The following is a 14,282-nucleotide window of genomic DNA, read 5'->3' on the forward strand; positions in this document are numbered from 1 at the left end:
CTGGGATGACAGGGTGGCAACGAGCCAGCTGCTTTGGAGTATTGGATCAGTGCTTTATGTTTAGGTACACATACGAATCCATATGCTTAAGATAAAACAAGCTTAAGACCTTTATTGTCAACAAAATGTGGTATATTACCATTGTAAACAAGTATAAACGTTCATGCAGTAGATCAAAGATTCTGTTGCAATGACAGATGGTTTCTATTTCTGTCTGTGGCTCCCTGACAAGTGTGAACATATCGGTATGACATTTATGACATGAGATAAGTTAAGAAAGGACAAGATAAGACAAGATTATATTGACGCCCAGGGGTGAAATTCAAGTGTCAGAGATCAAAAATACAGACTGTCGGTCTAGAAAAATGATACATAGTACTGTAGCTTTAGAGGTGCTGCTATATTGATTCCTTTTACTTTTGGACAGAGCCAGGCTTTCTGTTTCATGTCAAACTACTCCACTAGTACAACGTCTGCTACCACCAGGAACAAAAATAATAATTATGAAAATGACAGATAGAGCCATATTTATTATGAAGTAGGGTTGTACAAATCTGAGATTTTTATGGTGCGATTTCCAAAATGTCACGGTATACAATATTACACAATATGTATTATTATTATTTTATTATTATTATTATTATAAGCATTGTTATTGTATTATTATTATTATCATCATATCCTCATAAAGTACAATGACCTTTAAAGGAATCCGAGCATAATTATAATAACAAATATAATTAAAAACCTGATAAAAAAAATCAGGTAACCAGAATATGTTGTTATATAAGTATTTAGTTAGTCTACATGTCAGCAGCACAATAATAGTCTAGATGTTGGAGCAGTTAGAGATGTGAGCAGTGAGTGTGACAGGCCTGGCTGAGTGGGAGTGGGTTAAATGTGGTTGTGTGTGTGTGTGTGTGTGTGTGTGTGTGTGTGTGTGTGTGTGTGTGTGTGTGTGTGTGTGGGGGGGGGTCACAGCTGGCTTAGGCTGTGGTCACAGTTGCTGTGATGGCAGTGGGCACAAGCTAACGCCTGGAGCGTAGCTTCTTGCTCTTCGGTGGGATGAGCTGGTGACTGAATGTGTCGTCCATCTGCCACACTTCATCATGGAAAAGGTGGGAGGGGTTATTCAGGGCGGCGTTCATCGTGTCCATCGTCCTCCTCACTGACTCCAGACTGTGCGCTTCCAGCCCGAACACAGAGCTGGACTTCCTTAGCAGTTTACTGGCATCACCAGCCTTGATGCCGCCTCCCCAACACACTCTATCCAAGAACTGTGCTCTGACCACTTCTGACTTTCAACAGTCTGTTGCACACACTGAAGGATCTCAGTTTCCTCATAGGAAGGGTGCTGTCAACTGAGCAGTCCAGGATTTTGTTGTTTTGGACCCAAAGGTGCCTGTGAGGCCACCATCTCTCTACTTTTTCTCCTTGGATGATAACCGGGGTAGGGGGGCTTCCTGCTTCTATGGGTGTCAACTATCAACTCATTTAGTTTTGTTGATAAGAGCTTCATGTTATCGCAACAATGCAAGAGAAACAACTTATTAAATTGTGGTCAGTATAACAGAGAAGTCAGTGGCAAAACTTATTTTTTATGTGGATACAGTACAGTTTGTAATGTAGCCAACAGTGGCGGTTTTGTGACACATACAGCAATAGGTTGATATAAATTAAGCTTAAGTTGTGATTGTTTGAAGGACTCAGAAGTTACGCCGAACACGTCAGACATACGGCCCTGTCACACAGTTCCGTATGGCAGAAACATACGCCGGCGTATATGAAAATTACGTCCAACTTTTCCACAGCGGTGTTGTAGCTGACGTATACATAACGTATACATAACAAATTATTATGCGTATGTCAAACATTGATATCGTATCACTTACTTATTTAAAACGTATCAGAGCGTCTGGCCAACGGAGCTGGAAAAGTGCCATTTGGTTCACGTCATGCTGATGCTGGAGAGCGGCTAAAATGCTGAACGCTAGCTGTACTGTAGAAACACGTTTAATAAGTTACTCCGTCGTCAGGCATAATCTTAACATAGGGTAGGAATAGGTTATTCACTCGTTATCAATACATTGGCTGTAGGATTCACCGTCGGCCGGCGTAGCCTATATCTAACGTTCCTCTAACGTAGTCACGTAGGTACTCACGTAGGTATTTACGCACTATATTTACGTAGGTAAGTATTCACGTACTGTATTTACGTACTATATTTACGTAGGTAAGTATTCACGTAGGTATGTATTCATGCACTATATTTACGTAGGTAAGTATTTACGTATTATATTTACGTAGGTAAGTATTCACGTAGGTATTTACATACTATATTTGCGTAGGTAAGTATTCACGTACGTATTCCGTATTCACGTATGTCTAACGTAACATAACTTATGTGTAACGTCTGCATATCTTATGGAGCACACGTTGGGTACGTCCGGAAATTTTGAACATGCTCAAAACATCAGCGCTCAACAACGCACCCCTGCGTAACACCGCCTGCTCTTAACGAATACTACTTATGCCTTACCTTATATCTACGCACACCAGCGTGTTGCCGATATTTTGTATACGCCATATTTTTGTATATGTTATGCATTCGTTGGGTTTTCGTCTGATACATTTTGTATAAGTAAGTGATACTCTATCAATAGGTTGGACATGCGTATCTGTATATGTTCACTTTTCCGATCCGATGAAAAGTTGGACATATTTGGACTCTGACAAATTTTCGTATGCGCCGGCATACGTTTCTGCCATACGGATATGTGTGACAGGGCCTTTACTGCTGGGTGGTAATTCAATTACAAGTTGGGATCATAGTGAAAACTGTCATTGTTGAACACGCTTAGTTGAGTACACATGATCAGAGTCAAAACAATCTAATATCTAGCATGTAAATAAGAATATTATAAATATTTTGGCCCACCTGAACTAATTTAGTGTAGAACTGGCACAACAGGGCTGGATATAAAAGCACAATGACTGATGTTGCCTATTAACGTTGTTTCCTTTCTGTCATTTGAATTTCTTTGTCATCTGCACTTGATCAATGGGCTGAAACATGCACTTCAAGTGCAGTGAGGGATGAACAATTTTCCCACCTCACAGATCTCCTGATCGCTTTACAGACTAGAATGCCTTATTTTGGAAGCACATCTTCCCAAACTTATCCACAGAGGCAAAAAAAGCAGATAATATAATGTAAAATTAATTATTAAACTTGATTAAACAACAGTTGGGACAAAGAGCCATTTGCAAGGATCTAAAATAATTCCCTTTCCCAAGCCACTTGGTGAGGGCGCCATCAAAACATTAACTTCAAATACAACTTGGAACAAAACAAGAACAGTGGGTCGCTGAGTGAGTTTATCTCCACGATTGAAACCAGTGGTGTTCCTTTGGACCATGAAATTGTCATTTGTTCTGCAAGCGTTACATCAAATGAGAGTTCAGGGTCATGCCAGGACTGTTCGTTGCTGCTGAGCTTATTTTAAATTGTTATTTGAGAGAATCTCCATGGATAATTATATTTGGCTCAGCTAGACAGGTAAACACGTGCTAATCCACGGCTGTGTCTTCATGAAACGCGGAGAGGAAACAATGGCGTCTATCCACAGAGCTGGATGGAAAAGTCACAAAAATGCTTAGCGGATTCATCATGCAGTGTGAATCCTCACATGTGACTACGAGTGTACTGTAAGTGCAGGTGCATTTGAGCATGTTTGAATATTTCCCCATGTTTTCATGTCAGTGGCTATTGTGTGTGTCTGTACCAGCGAAAGCTTTTCAGTGTGAGTGCATGTCTGCATGTTTCTGTGAGCATGAACAGTATTAAGCAAAAAAATAATGTAACCAGTGTGAGAGATTACATTATGTGACTTGCTTAAAACCATTAGAGAGGGAGAAAAGACGACCAGGCAGAGGGGATTACTCTGGGCTGGAATGTGGAAGCGACAGAACACAGTGAGGAGGGGGGGGGGGGGAGGGGGACATGGCGACATTGACAGTGTAGCACTGACAACAGCACTGGCAGGAGATCAGGTTAAAGAGTGTGGCAGAGAGCCAACTGATTGTTCTAGAAAGAGGAAAGAACAGAGACAGAAAGAAAAGAGAGGGATATAGGAAGATTAAGACAGAAAGGGAGTGATGCAAGTACAAAGACAGCAGAGATTCCATCTTGCAAAAAGCAACAAAACCAAGAGCCTTCGCCACCAACAGCTTCCCGCCTTTGATGTATACTGCATTTAGGTAGAACTGAGGAGCAGGAGAGTGGCGGTGTTTGAGGTGAGAAAGCTGAGGAGGAGGAGGAGGAGGAGGAGGAGGAGGAGGAGGAGGAGGAGGAGGAGGAGAAGAAGACGAAGAAGAAGCCATTAGCATTATGAAAAGCATCAGACCCAGAGGCCTATGAACAGCCACTTTAATGACGCTACTGTTTGCTCCAAGTGTGGGTGGGGGTGGTGGAGGTGGTGTTGTAATGAAAGGAAGGGTTGTGATGACACAGGCTGCAGGATAGATATATATATATATATATATATATATATATATATATATATATATAGCCAGGCTGTAGAAGCCAACCCCAAAAATGACTAAAATAAAAAAAAAGGAATGCAAATCAAACAAATAAAGGACATACAATGAAGCTGTACACCCAGCAGGCATCGCAGCCAGCCAATTGTAATAAATCAAGATGGAGGAGAGGATTTCGGCTCAGGTTAGTCTGAGGCGGCGGACCTCTTTGCTGATTTGCTGTACAGCATGGTGACATATACTGACCTGGGCTTGAGACAGCACTAGTGGTGGTAGGTTCAATAATTGCTACAGGGGAGGAGAGGGGGGGTGGGGGGGGGGGGGGGAGGGGGAGGGAAAGAGGACATTCATGTATTATTAACAGAATGGAGACGTAAAGTAAAAATAAAAACGCATGCAAGGACAAAAGGACAGGGAATGGAGACAAATCCTCTCCATACATTAAGGACCGGTGTCTCTGTGACAAGAGGCACTCCACAAGCTCATAAACAACACCTTTTATCCCCCCCAATTGCCTTGGATTTACACGGGTTGCTGCTAAGACAAAAAATGAAGGGAACCTGGGGCAGTTTCAAAGCTCTGAAGGTGTTTTGTGATTGGGTAAAAAACTTTCATCACACTTATGGGATGATAAACTGGCCGTTTCTCCATTTAATGTCCTCGTTTTCAGGTTGTATGAACCGACCCTCCCTTGTATAGTTTGTATGAAGAAACTATACAATATTTCACATTTTCACATCCTCCACTGCCCTGCATTACATCATCTAAATATGTTCCGTGTTAAAATTAAGTTTAAGAAATGTAAGTTCCATATTGTGTCATCTATTATATTATTAATTTTCTTGATGATATAGGTTTTTACCGTGGTAATGTTTCAATATCAGCATCGAGATACTTTAGGCAGGTATCGTATTGGAAGTCGTAATTTTTGTCCCATATGTCGCGCTTATGACAATTCACTCTGACCAATCAGTGGTCTGCAGTGTTTTAACTCCACTTTTAAGTATTAGGCTTCAGACCGAGGGGGCACCAACAAATGTACCAGGGACAATCCACAACTTTTGCTAATGGAAAACCAAAAGAGAACGGTTCCAAGCGAGTTGAGTTGAGTAGAGCGGCGCCGTACCGTGCAGTGGGAATGTGGCATAAATCTGCCTTTGATCCCTCTGAGGACAGAACTCTAGAGTCCCAATCTGATTACCTTATGAACTCATTCCAGGCTGAGCCACTGTTGGCATTTGAGAGATGGAATAATATCACATTCAGAAATGTTCAGTCCAGTGTGAGCTTAGTGTGTCCACGGATGGACGGCAGAAAAACATCTTCTTTACTTTTGAAGTGCACGAGTAAAATGTCACACCAAGTAGATCTTATACTTTGTCACATTTATGGTAAAGATGTTTCTGCACATTTTGTTGTCCAAGGAACTAAACTTGCTTGGTTAAAACAGTTTTCTGTAATAACTAGCAGACTGATCAGAGATGCAAACGGGGGAATAAAGGGGAATGTGCGATTTCTCTGTCACATATTGTAGCCAAAAGATAACGGGAACACATTTAGGTGTTCGTGATGTCACCGATACTGAGGACTCAGAAATGACATTGTTAATTCCTTTGATAAAGCCATACTCTGCTGTGCAGCATACATTATTCAATGCTGCTTTGGTATAAATATATATCACTGTAATGCAAACATTACTGCCCATTTGAGCTCAAGTTTAAGACAAATACATAAATAGCAGGGCTTCCTGTTTAGTAAACAATCCCTTAATTCAAGTTAAACTGTGAACAGCTTTGTGCAGTGACTCATTCGTGGGGGGAAGAATCTGGCATGTCTGGCAAAGCAAAGCTGTTCTTCACTATGAGAGCTCAACTCAAAGTGATGCAGTGGTTCATAGGGTTTCTCCAGCTTTGTGCTCGTGGCACACCAACAGTACGTCTTACACTTGCAGCTAAAAAAAACCAAACAGTTTATACTCCTCACAAAAGGTAAAAAACGAAGAAGGCTTCATGGTGGAGGAGGAACTTATCCATCACAAGGAAAACCATGGCAGCCATGATTTCACCTCACACGCATATATTCACGCAAAAAAAAAAAAAGAATACTACTCTATGGTGTTGCAGTTAGCTGCTGTATCTAGGCCATGCGATAGTTCAGAAGCCTACTTAAACTCTCCATTCTAATCCATTTACATGGAAACTCAATATGACCATTTCAATTGTTGGGGTGCGCTGTCGTCCACGCCGGGCTCTCAATCTGCGGTCGCCGTTTCACTTTTCAGAGGCACTCTAACAACTGTGTAATGACTGTGTTGCCTATAAAAGGCTACTGGTATGCCAACAACAATATAAGACATTTGCTTTCGTTTGATTTCATCATTCGCTTTGATGGGGAAATTGCGTAGGAATCAGCATTCACACATGAAATGATATGCCTTTTCCCCCTCGGTATATTGGTAGGAAAGTGGTCAAATTCATCTTTTCTTCCACAAATGTTTCCACTTTAAGTACTCCTGGGGGAGCCCATATGTGAAGACAGTTTCTTTTTAGTTCCTCCTTCGAACAGGCAGACGGTTGCTATCTGATTAATACTGGAGTGTGGATTCACCAGTGAATCATTTTGTGAGCTCTCAGACACTGGTCCGTTACTGTGGAACATCTTTTGACATGCAATCTCTCCCTCATAGCTCCACACTGACTTGGGCACTTTCTCTCATTGAGCAGAGCAACGCATCATTTCACGCACTGTATATGGCAGTCGACCTTGTGCTGCATGCTCACTTGCAAGATAAAACACATTAGTTTTCACAGCCATTTCATTTCATGGATTGCTATCCTCTTTGTTCTCTGTAGACGGGATAATGCGAGAGATTTATAGGACATGATTTGTGGGAATCAATGTTCATGTGTGGCCCCGCTCAGTTTAGCTCATCACAAGCATAATGAGGAGTTAATACTAAAGCTGCAACATCACAACTCAGACAGCCACTGCACAGTATGTAAGGGGGTCGTCCTTAACATGAGGTTGTTCACTGTCACGATAATAGAGAGACAATGTAGCGAGCTAATAAAACGAGAGGCAACATGTCTTGCACATTTCAAGTATTTGTGCCAAAACGCAACACCTGATGAATTACATACTGAGTCAATAATATTGATCCTAATCCTACCAAACCCCCACAGACAGAATATGGCCATTGTCTGTGCTATAGAGAAGAAGAAATCTTACTTAGTACCTCTTAAAGGAATATGTAGGAAGAGGATGTTCCAAAGAAACTTCCACTTCATCTTCATCGCTCCATTTGATCATATTATCATGCTTTTCTTCATGCAGGGTCACAATCCTTGTGTAAACTCTTTAGCTATTCTATTTCACATTTTCCTCACTGACGATGGAACAGTCGGTTTTCATTTGTTAGCCAGCAAATTACTTATTCATCCTATGTCCTTTTTAATGCTGTCCACAGAGTGTATCATCCGGTGAGCATCAACTGGGCTCAGTCATCCAGGGATGAGCGTACCTCAGCAGTGCATCTGGCCTCCTACATGCGTCGGCGAGGTTGGGTGGGTATAAAGTCCATCGCCCGCTGGGCTGCAGGATGAACACTACAGGATGAATGTTTGGTGCTACAGCAACATTTCCTCATTGCAGTTAGACGGGAAAATGTTAATGGATTTTCTGATTGCCTAAATATGGAAATTCAGGCCTTCAAATGATAGGTAAATGACGCAACACTGTAAGGGTGCTTATGGGGGAAATAAAGGACACTGCAACCTCGCGATGCTAGATTTATTCAGCATATTTTGATACGTAATGTTAGAACACTGAAAAACAATTTAAAAAAAGATGAATATCGTCAGAATCCAGCTGGTTTTATGACTAAATGAAAGAAGAGGTTGTAATTTTATGCAAAAATAAAAAATAACTTGCTAAAACATGCCTTCCAATCCCCACATGGCTTCAGTTTTTTACTTCCCTGCATTTTAAGCTGCAATCACACACGCCCACGTTTCAGGTTTCACCTTTAGCTCCCATTTCTCTGCTCCACGACTCAGATACAATCACACGATGTGACAACAAACAACATCATCAACAACAATGGCAGATGAGGAGACGTGTTGAAATGACACCTACACATGCGGTGATTGATAAGCGTGACAAACGAACACAATGTTCATTAACCAACTAGCCAGCAGTGTCTCTCTTGCCTGAGGGAGGCTGAGCAGTGACGGAGAGAGAGAGAGAGAGAGAGAGAGAGAGAGTAACTCTTTTTCTCCCCCATCAGTCTCTTCCGATTACTGCTCGGGGAGGGGAGGAGGGGAGAGGACGAAAGAGGAAATGAAGGCAGAGGTATAGGCGGAAAAAATCTCCTCCAGGGCTAAGCCGAGGTGGGCTGGGGGATAAGAGCTTGACCAATTAAGCTGGAGGACTCCTCAGAAAATTGGAGTGAATGGCCTCAGTCTTTTCATCGAAGTTCCCTTCCATCTAGCACATGAAATGGGAAGTTGAAATAGGGATTGCCAGTTTGGTGATTGCTATACCTCAGCTAAAACCATATAGTGTGTGAGAGTGTGCGGTGTCTATATAGTTTATTTGTGCACCTGCAAGAAGAGACTGTCAGCAACAACAACCGTCAGACGCTTTGGTACATATAAAAATGTCTTTTTCTGTACTCTCTTAAACAGCAAGAATACTCCAGGAACTTCCAATACAGCATATAGAACTGGCATATACACTATATCTTTGGCCTGACAAGGCTACCCAGGTACTTGGATGCAGGACTTATGAAGGGCTCAGCACTAGCCCCAGCTTGTGCCTCATGTATTACCATGACCTTGGAGTCACAGAGCTAAGCTTTCAGTTTAATGAAACATAAACACCCAGTAATCTTTGAAAGAACCTTCCACTAACTGTTGCCCTTAAGGACATGCCATGCCCTTGCTCATGCTGTAAAATACAAACTATTAACACATTTATGAAACTATAGAAAACAGGAAACATCAATATATACCAATACAACTGATATGTATAACGACATTTACTGTACATGTTGTACTATCCGTAACAAAATGAGCACATTTCTGGCCTCCATCTTTGTTTGGATTAGGAATACAATGTACAACATGGTTGAAAGAGACTGTGACGGTTCAGGAGATACTTACAGAACAGCAGTAAATGATGTTAAACAACCTTGAATATAATGCTAATATATATATATATATATATATATATATATATATATATATATATATATGAAGGACACAATCTGGGGCCAGCTCAGCTGTACTCGTTACAACACTAATCATTAACTAAAGATTATGTTGACAATTTATGCGTAGCACAGGCTATTCTCATTAATGACTAGATTGTCAAACATTATCACTACATTTTGTCACAGTCTGTTGAATCACCACTCCCATCTGTAACAGTTTGGGGCTGAGGAAGCAGCAGGTTTTTCTTTAACTTCCATTCCTTCCTCCTCTACTTTTCTTTTGTGCCACATTTCCACATACTCCAAACTAAAAAAAGATCATGTTTTTCAGGACAACTTCAGTTAAGAGCTAATGTTATTAAGTTAGCACAGGTGCTGATGTTTAACTGCAGTCAATCATCAGCTTTTACAAGAAAATCCAACTGGAAATGCTCATAATTCTGATATAGTATAGTAATTCCCACACAAAACATCTGCAAAGCCAGAACTAATGGTACATAAACTGGTGGACATATGACAAAAACTATATTGTACATAATAGCAAACATGCTGACTGTAACATCTGGCCACAAACGCCAAATCGGGCTAACTCTGTATGCAATATCAAATTTACGTCAGATAAACTCAATAAGTAAAACTCACTCCTCCTTTATATTAATCTTATCTTATTTTTTTTTTGTGTAAAAACAAATTCACCGATCAAGTTCCACTCTGCAGGTTTTGTTCAAGTGTTGGTTTGGCACAACTGCTAATGCAAACCGACAAAAAACTATTAATTTTCTCCGAAAGCTGAAACCTCATTAATTGTGATTACTTTTCTGTTACTGTGAAGCTATTGAGAGGAAGCCAGTGTCTTGTGATTAAAGCTAACTGACTGAAAATAAATCACGGCGGGAAACTAGACCTGTGCGAGCTCTGGTTCAGTTGTAATCAATTACATTCAAATGTTCCATCTGCAAACATATATAGAAGCACAAAAAAATAAAGCCTCCCATGTTATTTTTGATTGTTTCTATCGCAATCATTCAAGCTCATTATCCAATAGATTACACCTTTGTAACTTAACAACTGTTTAGAAGTACAGGCAATTTTGACAAGTGCTTTTCTACTTTATTATTTGTTCATTCACTGATGACATCGGGTATTGTGTTATTCAAAAAGCAATCAGAAATAAAAAGCTTTGTCCACACACACAGACACACACAGACACACACATACACACAGACACACACACACACACACACACACAGTACTCCTACAAGTAGTGACGAAAAGGTTGTATGCTTTCTTTCTGCTCCAAAGAATCCAGTTTGTGTTTTACCACAGCTTTAAACACACAGCTTAAAGTGGTACTTAGCTGAAAGAGATCACAATCCCTGACTAATGGTTAAACAGCACACAAACCCACATGGTTTTAACACAACTGGCAGAATTGAATCCAAAACCGCACAGCAGCACAAAGTGAGGACACGGCCATCCAACTCACTTAGAAAAAAAAAAGAAGCAGAAATTAGTCAGAACCTGCCATGTCGACATGTGCACAAAGCCGTGTTGCAAATTCTGTTTTTCCATACTTGTTTTATTTGAAACAGAAACCAAACGAGCAGTCTTCCAGTGGCTGCTTTGGATGGAAGGCAAATGTGTTTACTTTCCCTGGAAGGAGGCTTTCCAGAGTCACAGTTCATCTCATCAGCGATAATGGCAAGCATTTTCCTGGACTGTTTTAAAGTGACTCTGTTAGGTTAAAACAAACTCTGCTGAAGGATAAGAACCTTTCAACTTCAGAATCTGTACCAGAGCCCTGAATGCTTCGTATTTCGGTGTATATTTAATCTTTTTAACTAGTGGCTGACCCTCACTTGACCTTATCAATTCATGCACGGTCATTAAACCTTGCAGTGTAATAGAAACATCCAAAGAAACTACTGTACATATACATACATTTCCAATTAGTTCACAAACCACCCACATTGCGTTCCCACTTAAAATTCACCTCAATGTATGATGCTCTATCAAATATGCATGCCCCTTTCCCCCTTCCCATCTCGCTCATCAATAGCTATCGACTGGTTCTAAAATAGCAATCCAAAGTCACCCGTGGTGAAATCTAACCTCTGGGTTTTGTTATTTGCATCGATGTACCGGTGAGAGCGCGCTGCGACGATTGCTTGCCATTTCTCATTAAGAGCGACAGCAGAATTGGCCTGTCTTCCATAAGTGGAGATCATGAGAGAGAAAGGGAGGGACAAGAGACGCTGTGTGTGTGCGAGAAAAAGGATGATATAGAGGAAGAATGAGAGACAAAGGGTTGGGGGGGGGGAGAGGACAAAAGAATGAGCGTAAGAGAGTGAGATAAGAGAATCAGAGAGACAAAGCCACAATAGAAAAAGACAGACAAAGAGATAAAGAGAGGGAATGGAGGAGAGAGAAGTTGGGGGTGGCAGCACAGGAAGCTGCCTCCTCTGACTATTCTGAGGGTTTCTTTGCCGCTTCTGCCTTTGAGGCCTTGCTAGTGTCACATTAAGATCATCCATTTGAGGATCTGAGACAAGCCTTTGATGTTCTTTGTGCATACACAAACAGGAGAGTGGAGTGCTCCTTTGACAATTGCCAACTCTACAGAAATAACTTTTTCGCATTCTGAGTAGCTGGCCTGCTAGGGACAATGTTATCATCAGAGGGTGCAGCGCAAACTGGTGAATAATTTAATTCACCTGTTCATATTTCATCACAGACTACATTAAATGGATTTCACTCATAGTCTCTCTAAAATATTGAGGACATTATGTTCCACAACTCCTTGCTGACAAAATAACTGAGATGCCTAACATTGTGGTCCTGGGAAAAGTAGAGTGCTCTTGAAAAAGTTTGTGAACGTGTGTAGATGGATATTGGATTTCACTCTTTTGAAATATAGGGAAATGTTTCCCCGTTTGTGCACCAGGACTTCAAAAAGCTTTGTATTCATTGTCCGTTAATTTACCTGTTGTCAGACTTTAGCTACAATGGGAAGAAGGCTTGGGGCATTTTGCTTTTATCTTTATTTTTGATCATTTCTGTCTTTTGAGCATTTCCAACATATTGGGCTTATTATACTTTAAGGAAATCAAGAACTCCAATCAGCCATTGAAATCACCAGGTAGTCCTATAATAGGCTGATGAGTTGCTCCAGTCAGTGGATATTATGACTACGATGAGATATATGCCTACAGTATACAGTACAAATCTAAAACTACAGTAAAAAAAAAAAGAAAATTGTAAAAGGGTAGCACATCCCAGTTTTCAAAGTCGAGGAGGATAAAGTACTATCATTCCAATCGTTTATTGGCACAAATCACATTAAACATATGCTGAGGCATTGCGGCACGGAGCCTTCTTCAGAGCGTTTTCAACATTTTCATCTAAAACTACAGTGTGTTCAGCAGTTGGCAACATCTACTATTGTTCAGACGCTTTTTAAACTCAAACTCATCTGAAAAGATTGAAAGAAGGTTTTACTAAACAACGCAACTCGTCCCAGTGCTCGTGGGGCAATCAGGATCTCCTCAAACAATGGCATGTGCCTTTGTGTGATGGCTTTCTTATCAAGCCTTTTCTGAATATTTGACTCCATAATTACTGCTTTGTTAATCTCATAATGTATCATTTTAATTTGGGCTGTGTCACAGAGGTTTTGATGGAGTTTAGTTGTTATGACTGCCTCCTCTACTGTTGGTATGGGTAGTGCGTTGGCAGCCACATGCCTCCTTACACATGAAGTCCACCGGCCCTCACCAGGAAGGTAAAATGCAGCCAGAGGCTCACTCTATCTTCCCAAGATCTCCCCGCCTCTGTGCAGACACCCTGACCAACTAGAGGAAGTTGCTAGTGCAGTGACATGGACATTATCTCTCACTGGCTTCCCACCAATGAACAATGTTATTTGTGTTTGTTGGAAAGCACCACGAAGCTGTAGTTGCTGAAGCCCAAGGATTGAACCTGGGTTTATGCCATAATAGGCCAGTATTGTGTGTCTGCACCTGCTTTGAGGAAGCTTTTGCTGTCTTAGCCTCAGGATGTTTAGCAAATAATAATTTCTTTATACAGAATCCTTCCCTAACCATGTTAAAAAATTCTGCCTTTCACTGTCTATCTGATGCACCAGCAGTTTGACCTCTGATAATTTGGTCTCTCTGGATCTTTGTTAGAGCCCCATGGCGTCTTGAAAACTATGAAAGGGCTGGCTCTCAGACCTCTTTAAAATCTGAGTCGTACTGCTACTTGGCATTCAACTTAGCACGGCTGACCCGTGTAGCTGCCTTTGTAATTGTGATGCTGTTACCCAAAGCTACATTTATTTTTCCAGGTGGTGTTTTTGTCCAGTACACATGCACATGTAGGCTTTAAAAGCGACACAGCAAACACACAATAACACACACCCAGCCACACGTACAGACTTTGCAGCCATAATAGACAATCGACATTCACAAACTGATGACTAGGAAATAAGAAACCACTTCTACTGGAGATATGTGGGCAACCAGATGCA

The 14,282-nt window shown here is 41.1% G+C and overlaps 1 protein-coding gene across 5 annotated transcripts in view; it reads right to left on the reverse strand.

Moving 5' to 3' along the window:
* negr1 (neuronal growth regulator 1) overlaps positions 1 to 14,282 on the reverse strand; it is a 134,790-nt gene that overhangs the window by 28,726 nt on the left and 91,782 nt on the right. For 2 of the 5 annotated variants that reach the window (XM_029429312.1, XM_029429310.1), the window contains one exon: positions 4,789 to 4,830. The exons of the other annotated variants lie outside the window; for them this stretch is intronic. In XM_029429312.1, the coding sequence (XP_029285172.1) occupies positions 4,789 to 4,830 (42 nt within the window). The remainder of the gene's footprint in view (positions 1 to 4,788; positions 4,831 to 14,282) is intronic. 5 annotated transcript variants of the gene reach the window in all.

The sequence above is a fragment of the Cottoperca gobio genome, chromosome 4 (assembly GCF_900634415.1).
Source record: "Cottoperca gobio chromosome 4, fCotGob3.1, whole genome shotgun sequence".
Taxonomy (NCBI): domain Eukaryota; kingdom Metazoa; phylum Chordata; class Actinopteri; order Perciformes; family Bovichtidae; genus Cottoperca; species Cottoperca gobio.